This window comes from Microcaecilia unicolor, chromosome 11 (genome assembly GCF_901765095.1).
Source record: "Microcaecilia unicolor chromosome 11, aMicUni1.1, whole genome shotgun sequence".
NCBI lineage: Eukaryota > Metazoa > Chordata > Amphibia > Gymnophiona > Siphonopidae > Microcaecilia > Microcaecilia unicolor.
In genome coordinates, this window is record NC_044041.1 from 83,832,242 (window position 1) to 83,851,060 (window position 18,819).

The 18,819-nt window shown below is 47.8% G+C and overlaps 1 protein-coding gene across 4 annotated transcripts in view; it reads left to right on the forward strand.

Annotated features, from left to right (window-relative positions):
• The window catches only part of MPND (MPN domain containing), a 35,776-nt gene that overhangs the window by 12,948 nt on the left and 4,009 nt on the right, over positions 1 to 18,819 (forward strand). For all 4 annotated transcript variants that reach the window (XM_030217338.1, XM_030217337.1, XM_030217340.1 and 1 more), the window contains exons 4-9: positions 4,332 to 4,488; positions 5,043 to 5,127; positions 5,548 to 5,644; positions 6,470 to 6,542; positions 10,633 to 10,709; positions 11,691 to 11,859. In XM_030217338.1, coding sequence (XP_030073198.1) covers positions 4,332 to 4,488; positions 5,043 to 5,127; positions 5,548 to 5,644; positions 6,470 to 6,542; positions 10,633 to 10,709; positions 11,691 to 11,859 — 658 coding nt within the window. The remainder of the gene's footprint in view (positions 1 to 4,331; positions 4,489 to 5,042; positions 5,128 to 5,547; positions 5,645 to 6,469; positions 6,543 to 10,632; positions 10,710 to 11,690; positions 11,860 to 18,819) is intronic.

Sequence of the window (18,819 nt, forward strand, 5' to 3'; positions counted from 1 at the left end):
CCTATCAGACGAGTGCGGAAGCAACAGCGAAGGTAGTATCCGTTTTGGAGTCGCTCGGCTGGGTGGTGAACAGTGTCAAGAGTCATCTGGTTCCGTCTCAATCCCTAGAATATCTGGGGGTTCGTTTCGATACGGTGCGGGGCCTGGTGTTTCTGCCGCCCGTTCGGATTGCCAAGATTCAGGGGCTGATCCGTCAGTTTTCTGCCAAGCGGTCCCCGTCAGCTCACGGGTATCTTCAGATTTTGGGGCTGATGGCGGCATCATTAGAGGTGGTGCCGTGGGCCACAGCTCACATGAGGCAGTTGCAGTCAGCGCTGTTGGATCGTTGGTCTCCGCAGTCTGAGTTTGGAGGTCAGACTATTCTTGCCGGAGGCGGTGCGAACCAGTCTGCGGTGGTGGCTTCATACTCCGAATCTGGAAAGAGGGATGCCCTTGGATTCTCCGGATTGGATTGTGGTGACCACAGATGCCAGTCTGGCAGGCTGGGGAGCACATTGTTTGGGTCAGGTGGCACAGGGTCTCTGGTTACCGGAGGAGGCCCTCTGGTCAATCAATCGGCTCGAGACTCGGGCGATCCGGTTGGCGTTGCAGGCCCTACAGTATCTTCTCGCCGGGAAGGCAGTTCGAGTTCTGTCCGACAATGCCACGGCGGTAGCTTACGTAAACCATCAGGGGGGCACAAAGAGTCGCGATGTAGCCGAGGAGACGTCAGAGTTGATGCAGTGGGCGGAGCTTCATCTGCAGAGTCTCTCCGCAGGTCATGTGGCCGGAGTGGACAATCTCCAGGCGGACTTTCTGAGCAGGCACACTCTGGATCCAGGAGAGTGGTCGCTGCATCGTCCGCTGTTTCATCGGCTGGTGATGGAGTGGGGACTGCCGGTGGTAGATCTTATGGCAACAGCCAGCAATGCTCAAGTGCCCAGGTTCTTCAGTCGGAGGCGGGACCCTCGGTCCGAGGGGATCGATGCTCTGGTGCTTCCGTGGCCACCGCGTCAACTGTTGTACGTGTTCCCTCCTTGGCCTCTAGTGGGGCGCGTAGTTCAAAGAATAGAGCGATACGTCGGCACGGTGATCCTCGTGGCTCCGTATTGGCCACGTCGTCCGTGGTTCGGCGATCTAATGCGGCTGGCGATCAAGGGTCCCCTGAGGTTGGACGGGTCGGTGGTGTTGGTGCAGGGCCCTATCGTAATGCCCGACCCGGTTCCATTCTCGCTTATGGCCTGGCTCTTGAAAGGGACAGGTTGAAGAAGAAAGGGTTTTCAGCTAGAGTAATTGAGACTATGTTGCAGTCTCGTAAACAGTCCACGTCCTTTGCTTATGTTCGAGTGTGGCGGATTTTTGAGAACTGGTGTAGGGATCGTTCTTATTCTCCTTGGAACTCTTCTCTTCCGCAGGTGTTAGAGTTTTTGCAGGATGGGGTGGACAGAGGTCTAGCTCTTTCTTCTTTGAAGGCGCAGATTGCGGCCTTGGCTTGTTTCCGGGGTAGGATCCGGGGGGTTTCCTTGGCATCTGCTCCCGATGTGGTTCGGTTTTTGCGAGCGGTGAAGTTGATTCGTCCTCCTCTTCGTCCGGTGGTTCCGCCGTGGGATTTGAACTTGGTCTTGGAGGTTTTGGTGGGACCGCCCTTTGAGCCTTTGGTTACAAGTACTTGGAAGGATCTGACTTTGAAGACAGTGTTCTTAGTGGCTATTACTTCGGCTTGGCGAGTTTCGGAGTTGCAGGCTTTGTCTTGTCGGGCGCCCTTTCTGACTTTTTCTAAGGAGAAGGTGTCTTTGAGGCCGGTCCCGTCTTTTTTGCCGAAGGTGGTCTCTTCCTTTCATGTGAATCAGGACATTTCTTTACCGGTTCTGGGAGATAGGTTCGGAGATTCTTCTCAGCGCCGTTTGGCTAAGCTGGATGTCCGTCGAGTTTTGCGTTCTTATTTAGTCAGGACGCGAGAGTTTCGGTCTTCGGATAGATTGTTTGTGTTGTATGGAGGACCTAAGAAGGGAGCTGCGGCTTCTAAGATAACAATTTCCAGATGGTTGAAAGAAGCAGTTTCTTCTGCGTATTTGCTCAAGGGACGTAGGGTGCCAGAGGTACTAAAGGCACACTCGACCAGGGGAGTAGCTTCTTCCTGGGCAGAGAGTGGTTTAGTGCCGCCGCAGGATATTTGCAGGGCGGCGGTCTGGTCCTCGCTTCATTCATTTGTGAAGCATTATAGAATTGATGTGCAGGCCAGGCAGGATGCCAGTTTTGGGGAGGCAGTGTTGACTTCTGGGATGCAAAGTTCCCGCCCTTAGATGTTTACTGCTTTGGTACTTCCCAAGCGTCTTGACCGGTCTGGAGGGTCGCTGAGGAAGGTGAAATTAGATCTTACCTGCTAATTTTCTTTCCTCTAGACCCTCCAGACCGGTCAAGAACCCTCCCGCTGTGTATATTTCTGGTGCTTTGTCCTAGTGTGCTTGAGAGATGATTGATATGGACATTTCTATGTTGCTATTGCTGATAGGACTCTAAATTGGGAGCTTTGGGTTTCTGAAGTTCCGTTGTTTTCCTCTGGGTTTCAGAGAAGGACCGCAACGCTGTGGCGTTCGGTTATTTGAAGCACATTACCAAGAATTGTTTCTGAGTACAGGGTTCTTTGACCTTTCGGGGTTATAGCTTAGGTTTTTTCATTGGTTGCGTTTTGCTTTGTTAAGGATTTACTGGCTGCTTGGGGGTTGGCTGCTGGCTTATGCTTGGTTCAGTTTTTGTGTTCTCAGTCTCCCTCTGCTGGTAGGCGTGCATAACCCAAGCGTCTTGACCGGTCTGGAGGGTCTAGAGGAAAGAAAATTAGCAGGTAAGATCTAATTTCACCTTTCTAGTAGCCATTGTTTTTCCTTTAAGGTCTTTCTCTTAAACCACTGTTTTCTAGTAGCCATAACTTTTTCTATAAAGTTTTCCTCTTCAAGCAGTGTTTCCTAGTAGCCATTGCAGCAAGTAGGTCTATGTGTGGAGTACTTCTACAGTTGATAACTTCTTTTCGGTCTGCTGTAGTTTCGAGTTTTCACCTTTCCCAATCAGTTTTTTCTTATTGGTTTTGTCCTTCTAGCCAGTAGGCGTAAGGGTTTGATGGTTTCTAACCCGCTATATCTTGACGGATTAAGGAAATGAGAACTTCTATTTTTCTCTTCTCACTGAGAGGGCAGTTCCACAGCGTATTACAACATATTCCACAACTTCAGAAGCTGTATTCTTGCTACAGCGATTTTTGGTGCGCTCGGTGCACATTGGTAAGGGGGCAACCTGATCCTAGCTTCATTCTTTTGCTCATTGGGACACACTACATGTTAGTTGTCGCCAGGTGGCCTATGCAGCGTGAATATTTCTCGGCAGTTTTCATAGGGTCCCTCCCTTCAGATTACTGCTTTGGTACTTCCCATCAGTCCAATCCTGGTCTGGTCCGGAAGGACGCTAAGGAAGGAGAAATTAGATCTTACCTGCTAATTTGCTTTCCTTTAGTCCCTCCGGACCGGACCAGGCCCCTCCCATGTTCTCTCAACTCTTTACAATTATTTTATTCAGTGGGAAGTGTATTCATACCTTTACAATTAGTGGAACACTTAAAAAAAAAATAACCAGATGCTTCGATGCTACTATATATATACAAAACTTTACGTGGTACATACCACTTCTCTGGTGGTTGCTGGTGAGCTCAGTTGCTGGAATCTATATATATAAAACCTTAAATACGCCATACCACTTCTCTGGTGAGAGTTGCTGCTGAGCTCAGTTGCTGGATTATATATACAACCTTAAATATGCCTTACCACTTTTCTGGTGAGAGTTGCTGGTGAGCTCAGTTGATGGAATATATATAAAATCTTAAGTGGGCCATACCACTTCTCTGGTGAGAGTTGCTGGTGAGCTATAGTACAAGTGAGCCATACCACTTCTCTGGTGAGAGTTGCTGGTGAGCTCTGATACTTGGCATTGCCGAGTGCTTTGTGGCTGCTAGGATTCCATACGGCACAGAAGGTCTTTCTTTCTTGCTTGCTTTGTTATTCAAATACTGAGGCTAAGGTCACATGGCCAGGGCTCCTATTGGCTCTCTAGAGTCAGAGTTTTTTCTCAGTCTCCACCTGCTGGTAGGCGAGCACAACCCATCAGTCCAATCCTGGTCCGGTCCGGAGGGACTAAAGGAAAGCAAATTAGCAGGTAAGATCTAATTTCTCCTTTACCAGTGACATATATTTGTGGTGATCCTTAGCCAAAAAAAGATTGTGCACCCCTGGTCTAGGGTGATGAAGTGACTGTATCTTGTGCATGATCAATTTGGTTTTAACCTTTTATTCTTCTGTTGCTTCCAGAGCTTGGTAAGCGAAGGAGAGGAGGAAGAGTTGGTTGAGGAAGAGGAGGAGGAGGCCAAAGAAGGAAAAACCCCTGTCTCTGATTCCATACTGGGCAAGAAAACAGAGGAAAAAAAACGCAAGCACCAGAGCAAAACCATCTTGGATCAGAACCCAAGTAAACAACAAGCTGGGGTTTGTCTGCCTATGGGGGTTTGTCTTTCTTAGGGGCCTGTTTACTAAAGGTTTTCTGCTATTTTGTCTGTGGAGGAAATGATTAGTAAACAGGGGCTTAAGTTTCTAACAGCGTGTTTGTGAGAGATTTGTATGTGAGACTTAGCTGTTAAAATACCCCCATCACCTTTCTGTGTTATCTTGGTAGCTTTTGGTTCTTGCACTCTTTCAAAAGAAATGTGACATTTCTGCTTCAACCAGCTCAGGCTGCTCTTGGGAAGCTGCTGGGGCAGCTCTCAGCATCTACAATGGGGCTGTACCAGGGCAGAGATTTAGAGACCATACTCAATGTTTTGATACTGTGGGGCAGCTGTTAGAGCTCAGAAAAAGGTGTGGCAGGGACAGTAGGTCTGAATTTCTGTCATGTGGATCCCTGAGTACTGGAAGTTTGCTCTGGATGGTTCATTACCAGCAGTACTGTGTACAGCTTCTCCAGAAGAAAGAGCTCTCTGCTTCCCACTGCCAACAGGAACCATTCATGAATTGTCTGATTTGCAGATAACGAACAGACTGACAAACTAGTGGAGCGCAAGAACCGTACCCCAGTGTGTTACGCCACACTGGGCAGCCGTGACTCTGCCAGGTATGAGTCCTTTTAGCCTATTTCCCTTACACCCTCTTCTGCCTTTCCCCATCTGTTCTGCATTGGATCTGTCCTACAGTATCCCTTCTCCTGCTTTCCCTCACATGCTCTGCTGTCAGCGCGATCTGCTTAGCAGCTATGTCCTTCTGTCTCCTCCATCTGGTTGCTAACCAGCTGTTTGCAGTGACATATGAGGGATAAAGTAAAGACTACTGCTTACACTCACTTTGGGTTTCCCTTGGAGTCCTGGATTTGTTGACAGCTGCTCTGTGGGGAAAGGCATTCCACATATATGGTGGAGGTACCTCTCTACTTGCTCTTCAATGTACACTGGGCCTTTTGCTTCTAGAGAAAAGGGCTGCAGGATTCAGTGACATTAGTTTAATTTTTATGCTGAATGGGTTTTCAACTCTATTTCAGGGATCCCCACACACTGGTAGAAGTAACCTCCTTTTCAGCAATTAACAAGTTTCAACCTTTTAATGTAGCGATTTCCAGCAATGTGCTCCTTGTGTTGGTACGTATTAATCTACTTCTAACATTTCATACCTAACTGGACTTCATGCTGCACAGTACACCATTAATCCCTTATACTTTTCTCAGCCTTGCTCTCAATGCTTTTGAACTTATTCCAACCCTTTTTAGTCTGACAGCAGTTCTTCAATGCATCCCTGACCCATGTAACTCTACTTCCTGACATCTCACTTCCTGCTTATTCTCCCTTTGGCTTACCCTAATCCTTGACCATTTCAGTGGCTGACAACAGACCCTCTTGTAACATCGCCTTAAACCTGTTGTCTAGTAATTTAAACTTCAGACAAATAGCTATTAGTAAAATAGTGCAGCAGTGGTGGTGGGGGGGGAATGACTTCTCTTGTCATTTAAAGAAAAGTATAATTACATTCCCTTACTCCTGTTATCTTAATATGAAGGTGAATGGGTTGAATTCTTGTGTGCATCTCTGGTGGAGGCTGTCATGTGAGCAGGATAAACACACTCACTTGGGTATAGGGGGGGTCACATATGCTGCTTTAACCAATTGGCTAAAAATCTATGTGATGTAATTTGGCAGCTCATCGGGGATGCAGGTAAAATTCATGAATGAATTTCAGAATGAACAGTTGAAATACACTGTACATTTCAGGATGAGCACTTAGGAAGCATGGTTACTTTCCAAAATACTATATACCATACAGAAAACCTGGGGTATTGTTTCTGGTTGAGCATTGTGGAGGTGTTTGATGATACTGCCAGCATTGAGTTTGCCCTTCTGAAGGGCCTTTAGAGGGAACAGAAATATTAAGACCGTTAATCTAGCTGGAATCTTTTTCTTCTTGTACAGGATTTTCACAGCCACCTCACAAGGAGTGAGGTGGTAGGGTACTTAGGAGGTCGATGGGATACCAGCAGCCAATGTAGGTATCAAGCACAGTGGTACCAAATAACTTATCTTAGTAAGACTTTCTATCAGGACCCTAGCCGACAGGAGCAATGTTTTGTCTGTACTGCATCAGAGCACGGTCCTAAAAAAAAATGTAAGATTTGCCAGGTAAATAGGCACTTTGTAGGTGCATTTAAAAAATATATTTAAATCTAAGTTAAAAAGAATTTATGTAACCTTACATTTTCTAGGTATGTGCTCTGAAACAGTACAGTGGTACCAAGCCGTACCCATTGCTTCTGTACATGCGCAGTTCCGGTTTCTTGAACCCTCATCCCCTTCCCATGCTCATATTTCAGCTGGCAAGGGACACCACTGCAAAGCAGGTTCCATCTTTTAGTGGCACCAGCTTTAATTGCTAGGAAAGGAACTGGGAGTAGTGTTCCAAGACTAGAAGGCACTATTTTTAAACCAAAGGTGCAGGACTACATTTTAGTGACATTGATTATTTTATCTGGTTGTGAAGCTGGTTATGTAAAGTAATCATTAGCATTACGAAAATTTGATGGGATGTTGTTAAGCATGGGTGCTGGAAGCAGGTCAGCTTCCAAGTGCCCTTGCATTGTTTAGGCTTGCTCTTAAGAGAAGGAGAAATTAGACCTTACTAATTTTCTTTACAAAGGTCTCTCCAGACCAATACAGACATACAGGTATATGCATTCCTACTAGCAGATGGGGACTGAGGACCACTGACTTGAAAGTGATGCTGTAAGTGTCCTGTACAGGCCAGAGCTAACCAGTATTTTCGTACCAAAGCAGATCATAACTTCTTAACCTAGGTCCCAAATGGCAACAGAAAACAACAACAAGACTAAATAACCAGCCAAACCAAAATTGAAAAGAATTGTGAGGTAGAATGGTCCCTGCTCTCAAAACTCTTCTCTCTTCTGTTCCAATGCACCCCTATTCAACCTAAAACTGATAGCAGCAGGGCAGGTTCTGGAAAGAAAATTGGGAGGTAAGGTTTAATTTTTCTTTCCTTCCCTCTAGATAAATCCAGATCCATGACATACGAAAGCAGTGTCTATTAAGCTGTCAATCCTGCAATCAAAACTTTTGCCTCAAATTTAGCATCCTGGCGCATGTCAGTAGTGCTTAAAGGAATGCACTGACAGCTGCAGGGTAGGCATGTGGTTATCTTGAGGAGGAATTGAACTTCATTTTGCCAAAGAAGTTGCCCGAGTGAAGTAGAATGAACCTTCAATTCTTTACGAACTTGCCGTCCCTTGAAGATATCGGCTAAAATATAGCATTCTGCCGCCTGAATTCCTAGTGGGCAGTCAAGGTTTTCCCTTCACCTTGAGAAATGGAGAAGCCAAGGCACAAAGTTCTCCAACTATCCCACACTTGGTGCAGATACGGGAATGGTGGGTATTGGGGGTGGAAAAAGGACTGAAAACCACCTCGTGCCCTTGGAGATCCTGTGATCTAGAAATGTATTTATTTTTGAAGGAGTCCTGACCCCTTTGATGAAATAACCTTCCAGCTAGCCTGACAAAAATCTCCTTTACTAAACCTAGTCTTAACCAGGTATGAACTGCACACACATGCATACTGCTGGAGATGAGAAGGAGAATTAGATCTTGCGTGATAATTTTCTTTCCATTAGTCCTTTCCATTTATTCCACAACAAAGATGAAGGTCGTACTTCTATGACACCGGAGACCAGCAGCTGAGAAGAGATTCCTGTAATGGCCACATATGAGCCCTTGCCCATGGCACTACTTCCATTGCTGCTATCATTGACCCCAGGACCTGGATGTAGTCCCAGCCCCTGGACCTGCCTTGACTGAGAAGTCAAATCTGTTGAACCGACTTTGATCTATGGCATTCCATGAGGAATATCCACTTCCATGCTATGTCGAATAGAATGTCCAGATACTCCAGCGTCTGTGATGGAGTTGTCTGCTTTCTGTAAATTGGTCAGACAACTTTGTCCATTAGCACTACACTAGGATGACGCACAAATGAGCCAGTTGTTGAGATAAGGGTGAACTCTCATTTCCTGGCACCCAAGGAAGGCCACCACCACCACTTGAACAAGAGGCTATGTGCGTCTGGTATTTCCATGCGAAAGTGGACACTCAAGAGGGAGCAGTTCAGATCTTTGAGATCAGAAACCAGACGAAAGGTGCCTTCCTTCGTTGGGACAGTGAAGTAGATGAGTATTTGCCTTGTCCCTGTTTGGCCTGGGCAACTGGAACAATGGCTGTAAACCAGAAAGGATTCTATGGTGGCCTGAAACCTTGTCTGCCTTGGTTTCCTTTTGAAAAGGAGACTGCAAGAAGAGAGGAATGACCAGGCAGAAGTCAAACTTGTAACCTTCTATAAGAATATCCAGAACCCACTGGTCTATTGCGATTTTGGCCCACTCCTCTTGATACTCCTAAACATGTCCTCCCACCAGAGAAAGAGAAGAGTGGACCAGTCTTGCATAATTGCAGAGCTCGGGAGGCATTGGGCTGTCTAGCAAACTGAGAGGACTTCCTGTCCACACAAAATTGGTATGCCTGAAAGCAGGACTGACCATGCTGACGATGATCAGGCTGGTACCATCTGCCGTCTCAAAATCAAGAGCCTCCTGAAGATGGATGACCAGAGGCTTATCCTCTGGCAACCGCTATGGCTTAAGTTTCCCCCAGTTCTTTCACTGAGTTAGAGATCTTGCCCAAATAGCTACTTGCCCCGAAAGGGCAACTTACTAGATGTGACTGAACACTTCATCTGCTGCCCAATGTTGCACCCAGAGTTGCCAATGTGCCATGACAGCCAAATACATACTGTATGCTGTAACTTGTCACAAATAGCATGTGCCAAGTAGGCCAACCCCTTTTTAACTGTTATGGCACCCATCGCCAACTGCTGGTGTCACTTCAGGCATGTTCTTGCCCCAGCCGATCTGCACACTGTCGCATGAAGGCCCTAAGAGGCCACATCAGAGGATTGTTTCAGTGAGCCTTCTAGCTTCCTAGCCTGTAGGTCTTTTAGGGCAATGCCCCCTTCCACTATCAAGATGGTCATCTTAGGCAGTGCCATAACCAGGGAGCCTACCATGGGAAGCTGTAATTTATCTTTCTCCTCTGGAACTAACAGGTAGATGCAAGCCATGGCTCTTCAGACTTTCAGCCCCCAGTTCGGTGAGACCCATTCTGCTGTAATCAGGTCCTGAATGTATCGGGAAGGCCTTAGAAATGAGTACAATGAGCTTCTCTTTATGAAACAACCTCAGTATTTTCGGATCATCTCCTAATGACTCCTTCAACATCAGATAAGGAGGGAAAAGCAGAGATAGCCTCATCTGCCCACTCCCAGAGGTCTAAATGAGATCTTTTAGGAGCTGGAGGGGCAGCAGGTGAGAAACTGAAGCACCTTGCAGAGACTGTCCCTGCTTCAGGATATAGGCCTGGTGTAAGAGCAGTATAAACACTGGAGAACAAAGATCCTGATGCAGCTAAATGCTTTGTTGGGCCCTGAGGCTGAGCTCTGTGTGTGATCAGCCAGAGGCTACTGTACACTGGCCCGAAGACCCTAGGATGTTCGAATGCCACACCAAATCTGAAGATGTGCTGCCTGAACCATTTCTTCCGTGTCCTGTGGGATTCCCGGCTTGCATGCAACACAACACCGGCCGGCAGGTCCCACAGTGGCAAACCCGCTTAACTGCCTCCATGAGTTGCTGTTCACCCCAGGAGCAAATTACTCAGAACCAGAGACTGAAAAGTCTGTCCATTCACCTGCTGGAAATAGAAAATACAGGTTCTGGAATAGTGGGAAACTACGTAATGGAAATAGTGGTTAGCCCTGGATTGCACACGACATTTAATAGAACCTTTTTCAAGGCAGCAGTTCTCAGTCTCCTTCCACTAGTAGGAGTGTACATATCCATGTGTCTGGATAGAGCTGGAGGGATGCTAAAGAACTTGACATATTTCTAAACCAATACTTCACTCTTTAAATATTATGGGGAGATTGAATTGAGCCCTTGGAAGATGGGCATCTGACTCTTTATTGGGGACTTTGGAAGATTTCCATGGCTCCTTCCATGATTCTTTTCCATCTTTCAGTGTTAACGGTCCTGCGAGCTTTTCCCTGCCGGACACGCTTGGGAGATGCAGACTCGGCTGCTGCTATCGAAGAGGAGGTAAAGCAGGGAAGTGGGAGTCAGGAGTCTCACACCTGGTGTTTACACAAAGGTATCTCTAGGTTCAAGCCTTCACTCTGAAATAGTGGCTCTTGTACTGAGGCTGAGGGGCAGCATTTCTGTGATGGCATGGGTAGGTGAAACTTCCCCTATTTAGCTCAGCCTTATACCTGTTATCCCATCGCTTACTGCTTCAACCTGACAAACACATAAAGAGGTTCTGGTGCTAGGTTTGTGGTGGCTTAGGTAGGTATCTGCTGAACCTGAAACCATTATGCTCTTCTTATTCCTCTTAGGTTGTTATAGTGCTGTATTCTCAGGGCCAGGTCATTTCTAGAGATGTGAAGAAATGGGTGGACATGAGACCTAGGGATGCTCACCCAATGGTTAAAGCAGGGTGGGATAAAGCTGCTTCTATCGTACTGTTCTTTCTCTCTTTCAGATATGCAAAGGAAGAAGACTCTGCAGACAATGGGATTGGCGATGGGAAAAAGTCCTTGAGCTGTACTAAACACTCTTCTTGCATAACAGACACGGCACCGTGTTTCGGCTAGTGCCTGTCTCCAGAGTCTTACAGTAACTGATAACCCTAGACAGCTACCAAGAAGGTAAGGTAGAGGTCTTTAAAAAGACTGTTTTTGGGAAATAAAATAACACTCGATTCCAGTGTCAACGATAGCTAAATTCTTCTTTACATCCCAAGTCACATACACAAAGGAATGGCAATGCACTCCTCTCTGGTCCTGTTGGGCCACTTTACTGTAAGACTCCTCAGGTAGGCACTAGCTGAAATATGGTGCTGCGTCGAATCTCTTATGCAAGAAGAGTGTTTAGTACAGTTCAAGGACTTTTTGTACCAATAAAGCATTATTTCATCGCAAATACCATCAGCTGCAGAGTCTTCTGTTTCCCATGCTTTGACTTTATTGTTTTGTCCATGGGATCTTCGCGTTCAGCTTATATTTGTTTTTTCTCTTTCAGATATGCCAGAACCTGCTGCTCCGAGGCCTCTCACTTGTGGGTTGGTATCACAGCCATCCTTCTAGCCCTGCTGCACCATCCCTGCAGGACATTGACTTGCAGATGGATTACCAGCTAAAACTGCAAGGCAGTAACAACAGTTTCCAACCCTGCCTGGCACTTATCTGTGGTAAGAAAGAAACAGGATTATTCAATCCTGTTCTACAATAGTTTCATGACTAAACAGCTAACAAATGAGATGCCTTTTTTTTCCTAGAGAAGGGAAACCCTTGTTCCCCAGGAGGTCTCATTTCTGTGTTACGGAAAAAAATATTTAAGAGGGGAGTTGCCTGGATTCTGGGTACTCGGGGAGCATGTGTGCTTCCTGTTCTCCAGTATCTAAGAGCTGTCATTACAAGAAAGAAAAAGGGGGTGGGATTTGCCTGTGCTTATAATCAAATCGGTTTACATATTAGATACAGGCACTTATTTGGTACCTGGGACAACGCAGGGTTAAGTGACTTGCCCAGAGTCACAATGAACTACAGTTGGAATTGAACCCAGTTCCCCTGGGTCTTAGGCCACTGCACCGTTAGGTGGCTAAACCACCCAGTAAGACAACATAAGAGTTGCCCTACTGGGTCAGACCAAGGGTGCATCTAGCCCAGTATCCTGTTTCTAATAATGGCCAATCCAGGTCAGGTCACAACTACCTGGCAGTCTCACAACAGAGAGTCAATGCCGCTTAACCCCAGGGATAAGCAATGGCTTCCCCCAGGTCTACTTTAATAATAGCTTATGGTCTTTTCCTCTAGGAACTTGTAGCTGGGTTTAAAAAAGGTTTGGACATTAACTGCTTTTAATCCTGGCTGTAGTAATGAGCTCCAGAGCTTAACTAGGTTTGGATGATAAAGCGAAGATACTTACCTATAGCAGGTATTCTCCGAGGACAGCAGGCTGATTGTTCTCACACGTGGGTCGACGTCCACATCGGCCCAGTAATCAGCATTTTGCAAGCAAAATATAAAAAAAAGTTTTGCCAGAGTCTTCTGGCGCATGTGCGCGGATCGATTTCCCGCCCATTGCATGAGCGCGTTCCCTCAGTTCAATCAAAAAGCATAAAATGAAGCAAATAAGGGGAAGTGGGTGGGATTGTGAGAACAATCAGCCTGCTGTCCTTGGAGAATACCTGCTACAGGTAAGTATCTTCGCTTTCTCTGAGGACAAGCAGGCTGCTTGTTCTCACACGTGGAGTATCCCTAGCAACCAGGCTCACTCAAAACAATGAACATTGGTCAATTTGGTCTCGCAACAGCGAGGACATAACTTAGATTGACCTGAAACCATAAACAACAGAGTGCAGCCTGGAACAGAACAAAAATGGGTCTAAGGGGTGGAGTTGGATTCTAAACCCCGTCCAGATTCTCCAGCACTGCCTGCCCAAACTGACTGTCGCGTCAGGTGTCCCGCTAAAGGCAGTAGTGAGATGTGAATGTGTGGACTGATGACTACGTTGCAGCCTTGCAAATCTCTTCAATGGAGGCTGACTTTGTGAGCCAGTGACGAAACCATGGCTCCAACATTGAGCCGTGACATGGCCCTCCAGAGTCAGCCTAGCTTGGGCACGTGAAGGAAATGCAATCTGCTAGCCAATTTGAGATTGTACGTATTACAGTGGCGACTCCCCTCCTGTTGGTATCAAAAGAAACAAACAACTGGACGGGACTGTCTAAAGGGCTTTGTCCGCTCCACATAAAAGGCCAAAGCTCTCTTGCAGTCTAAGGTATGCAAACTGCTTTCGCCAGGGCAGGTTTGAAGATGGGGAAAGAATGTTGGCAAGACAATTGACTGGTTAAGATGGAACTCCGACACCACCTTTGGCAGGAATTTAGGGTGCATGCATAGAACTACTCTGTTGTGATGAAATTTGATATAAGGTGCATGTACTACCAAGGCCTGAAGCTCACTGACCCTACGAGCTGAAGTACCAGTCACCAAGAGAATGACCTTCTAGGTCAAGTACTTCAGATGGCAGGTATTCAGTGGCTCAAAAGGAGCTTTCAGCAGCCGCTTGAGAATGACGTTGAGATCCCATGACACTGGTGGAGGTCTGAAAGGGAGCTTTGATAAAAGCAAACAACTAAAGGCTGTCCAGAGCTAGGCTTTCCCTCTACACGGCGATGAAAACCACTAATTGCACTAAGGTGAACTCTTATGGAGTTGGTTTTGAGACCAGACTCTGACAAGTGTAGAAGGTATTCAAGCAGGATCTGTGTAGGACAAGAAAGAGGATCTAGAGCCTTGCTGTCACCAGACGGCAAACCTCCTCCATTTGAAAGAGTATACATCTTTGTGGCTTCTTTCCTGGAAGCAAGACACGGGAGACACCCTCTGAGAGACCCAGGGAGGCGAATTCTAATCTCTCAACAGCCAGGCTGTGAGAGCCAGAGACTGGAGGTTGGGATGTAGAAGCGATCCCTCATTCTGAGTGTTGGAAAACACTCCAAGCTCCACGGTTCTTTGGAGGACAACTGCAGAAGAAGAGGGAACCAAATCTGACGCGGCCAGAAGGGTGCAATCAGGATCATTGTTCCATGGTCTTGCTTGAGTTTCAGCAAAGTCTTCCCTACTAGAGGTATGGGAAGATACGCATACAGAAGGCCTGTTCCCCACTGTAGGAGAAAGGCATCTGACGCTAGTCTGTCGTGGGCCTGAAGCCTGGAACAGAACTGAGGGACTTTGTGATTGAACTGAGTGGCAAAAAGATCCACCGAGGGGGTGTCCCACGCTCGGAAGATCTTGCAGACTACGCCCATGTTCAGTGACCACTCGTGAGGTTGCATTATCCTGCTCAACCTGTCAGCCAGACTGTTGTTTATGCCTGCCAGATAAGTGGCTTGGAGAAACATACCGTGATGGCGAGCCCAAAGCCACATCTGAACGGCTTACTGACACAGAGGGTGAGATCCGGTGCCCCTCCTGCTTGTTGGTATAAAACATGGCAACCTGATTGTCTGAATTAAGATTACTCGATTGGACAGCTGATATCTGAAAGCCTTTAGAGCGTTCCAGATCTCTCTTAATTCCAGGAGGTTGATCTGCAGACCTTTTTCCTGAAAGGACCAGGCTTCCCTGAGTGTGGAGCCCATCTACATGAGCTCCCCATCGCAGGAGAGATGCATCCGTCTGCACTATTGGTGGCTGAGGAACTTGGAATGGTTACCCCAAAGTCAAATTGGATCGAATCGTTCACCACTCAAGAGAATTCCGAAAGTCGGTGGACAGCTGGATTACATCCTCTAGATCCCCCGCAGCTTGAAACCACTGAGAAGCTAGGGTCCATTGAGCTGATCTCATATGTAGACATGCCATGGGCGGTATATGAACTGTGGAGGCCATGTGCCCCAGAAGTCTCAACATCTGCCGAGCCGTGACCTGCTGAGACACTCGAACCATGGACAGAAGGTTGTCCGCTCTTGCCTCGGGGAGATGCTCGAGCTGTATGAGTGTTCAGCAGCGCTCCAGTGAATTCCAATTTTTGGACTGGGGTGAGATGGGACTTGGGATAATTTATGACAAACCCCAGTAGCTCCAGCACCTGAATAGTCATTCACATGGAATCCAGTGCACCTTCCTTCGAGGTGCTCTTCACCTGCCAATCGTTGAGATAAGGAAACACATGCACTCCCAGTCTGCATAGAGATGCTGCGACTACAGCTAGGCATTTTGTAAACACTCCGGGTGCAGACACCAGGCCAAAAGGCAGTACACGGTAGTGGAGGAGTGGCCTAGTGGTTAGGGTGGTGGACTTTGGTCCTGAGGAACTGAGTTCGATTCCCACTTCAGGCACAGGCAGCTCCTTGTGACTCTGGGCAAGTCACTTAATCCTCCATTGCCCCAGGTACAAATAAGTACCTGCATACAATATGTAAGCCGCAATGAGCCTGCCATGAGTGGGAAAGCGCGGGGTACAAATGTAATAAAAAAGTGCTGTGTTCCTAGCAGAAATCAAAGATACTTCCAGTGAGTTGGAAGTATCGAGATGTGTGTGTGTAAGCAGAGAGCATAGCCAATCGTTTTCCTGAATCATGGGAAGAAGGGTGCCTAGGGAAACCATCCTGAACTTGTCTATGATAAGAAATTTGTTCAGGGCCCTTAGGTCTAGGATGGAATGCATAGAATCCCAACCCTTCTTCTCCTGGTGGAACAGGTTCGACCGCTTGGGCCTGTAGAAGGGCGAGAGAGTTCCTCTGCAAGTACCTGCTTGTGCTGGGAGCTGTAGGACTGAGCTCCCGATGGGCAATTTGGAGGCTTAGATTCCAGATTGAGGGTGTATCCTAACTGGACAATTTGAAGAACCTACTGGTCAGGTGTTATGAGGCCACCTTTAGTGAAAAAACATTAATCTCCCCCCAACCGTCAAGTCGTCCGGTACGGACACGTTTACTGAGGCTTTGCTGAACTGGAGCCAGTCAAAAGCCCATCTCTTGCTTTTGTTGGGGAGCCGCAGTGGCCTTAGGTGCACGCTGTTGACGAGAACGAGCGCGCACTGGGACTGAGCCTGGGCAGGCTGCTGAGAAAACAAACCTCCTAGATGAGGTGGTGGTAGCAGATGCCCAGTGGGAGAGAGTACATAAGCATCGCCATGCTGGGACAGACCAAGGGTCCATCAAGCCCAGCACCCTGTCTCCAACAGCGGGCAAAAGAACAAACAATTTGTCCCGCCCATCCCAGAAATAGTGGATTATTCCCACATCCATTCAATAACATTCTATGGCCTTTTCCTCCAGGAAGTCGTCCATAGCATCATTGTGCTTCTTGATCTGGTCAACTAGATACTCTACTTTCTCACCAAAAAAGTTATCCCCCCGGCAAGGAACATCCGCCATCTACTGCTGGACCGAATGATCCAGGTCAGAGACACGCAGCTATGAGAGTCTGCGCATCACTATACCTTGGGCAGCGATCCTGGATGCTACATCAAAAGTGTCGAACGTACCCCTGGCCAGGAATTTTCCATACGCCTTCTGCTGCCTGACCACCTGGCGAAAAGGCTCGGCCTCCTCCGGAGGGAGTGCCTCAACCAAGCTGGACAGTTGCCTCACCAAGTTCTGCAAGTGGACGCTTATGAAGAGCTGGTAAGTCTGGATCTTGGCAGTGAGCATAGCGGCCTGATACGTCTTCCTCCCAAAAGAATCCAAGGTTCTAGATTCTCTGCCTGGGGACGCCGAGGCATAGTCCCTAATGCTCTTGGCTCTTTTGAGGGTGGAGTCCACCACCATGGAATTGTGAGGTAGCTGAGACCTCATCAAACCAGGTTCACCGTGGATCCGATATTAGGATTCAGCTTTTTCGGGATCACGGGATTAGACAGAGGGAACGACCAATTTTGCATAAGGACTTCCTACAGTACATTATGTAAAGGAGCCGTTGCAGCCTCTCTAGGCGGAGAAGGATAATCCAGGACCTGGAGCATCTCAGCCCTGGGCTCATCCTCAACCTCCATAGGGAAGGGAATAGCTACAGCCATTTCCCGGACAAAGGAGGTAAAGGATAGATTCTCCGGTGGAGAGAGTCTCCTTTCTGGTGGAGGTTTAGAGGGAATGCCATAGGACTTGTCAGAAGAAAAGTACCTGGGATCGTCCTCTTCCTCCCACGAACGCTCATCTTCAGTATGCTCATCTTCAGTATCGGACAAGACATCCCTCAGAGCAGTCCGAAACTGAGCCTGCCTCGATGCCGAGGAGCGACGTCCTCTATGGCGATGCCGAGAAGTCGACGCCCACCTGGACTGTGGTGAAGCTTCTTCCACCAACGGCGAAGGGGAGTCGTCCTGGGTGCTAGCCAGTACCGAGGTCGGGGACCTCACCACAGGCGAAGAGCCAGATGCCGCTGCAGCAGACGGTATGGAAAGCGCAAGCACCCCCGACACCGAAGCAGACTGGCGCAGCAATCCTTCCAGAAGCTCTGGAAGCAGGGCCCTGATGCACTCATCAAGAGCCGCCGTTGGACAAGGCTGCGGGGTCGGTAAAGGAGCCAGTGGCAGAATCTGTCGAGGCTTGGGAGCAGGTACCGGGGCTGCCAGAACGACGCTTCGGCACTTCCTGAATAGATGGCAAGCGATCTTCTCGGCGCTCATGCTTCTCGGGTGCTGATTCTCTCAATACCCCTGAGCTCCCGGCACCGTGTGTCAACGGAGAACGATGACTGTGCTTCTTCACCTTCGCTCAACGCCCATCATCGAGACTCCTCGGTACTGATGAGGAGGACAGGAATCCTCACGCCTCCTCGGGGCCGGGTCCGACGAAGGTTGGTCCAGGGGGGCCTGCATAGCTGGAGGCCTCAACGCAGGTGGAGACCCACTCGATGCCTCACTACTCCCAGTGCGAATTGGTCTTTCTATAGCCATTACCTCCGCTCCCGACGTCGATGCTTCCGTTGATGTCGACGACGCCAACCTCAGTACTGATGTCGAAGGACTGAGCACCAAAAAGCTTTTCTCGTTGGGCTTCTCGAGACGCTTGGGTCCGTTTCTTCATATGAAGACAGACTACAAGCGGCTGGGCTATGGTCGGGCCCAAGGCACTGGATACACCAGGCGTGGTTATCGGTACCTGAGATGGTCCGGTTGCATCGAGTACAACGTTTGAAGCCGCTGGGAGTCTTGGACGTGGAAGGAAAAACAGCTTCGGCAAAATTAAACGACGCGATTGTGCCTGTTAAAAGAAAAAGGGGGAAAAAAACCTGGCCGCGTCGAAAAAGAAAATTTTAAAAGGGAGAAAAACTAACAGTAAAGGTACTCTCTACTTTTTTTTTTTTTTCAAAACAATAATAAAGAATAAAAGAAAACGAAGACTCTCTCCTGGGCCTGAGAGGAGCAGTGAAGCAAACACCGCAACTCAACGAGGAGAAAAAACTGAGGGAACACGCTCACGCGACGGGCGGGAAATCGATCCACGCACGCGCGCCAGAAGACTCTGGCAAAACGTTTGTAATATTTTGCTTGCAAAATGCCGATTCCTGGGCTGATGCGGACGTCAACCCACGTATGAGAACAAGCAGCCTGCTTGTCCTCGGAGAAAAATATTTTCTATATTTGTTTAAAATTTTCTACTATATAACTTTTTGAAATAGCCTCTAGTCTTTGTAC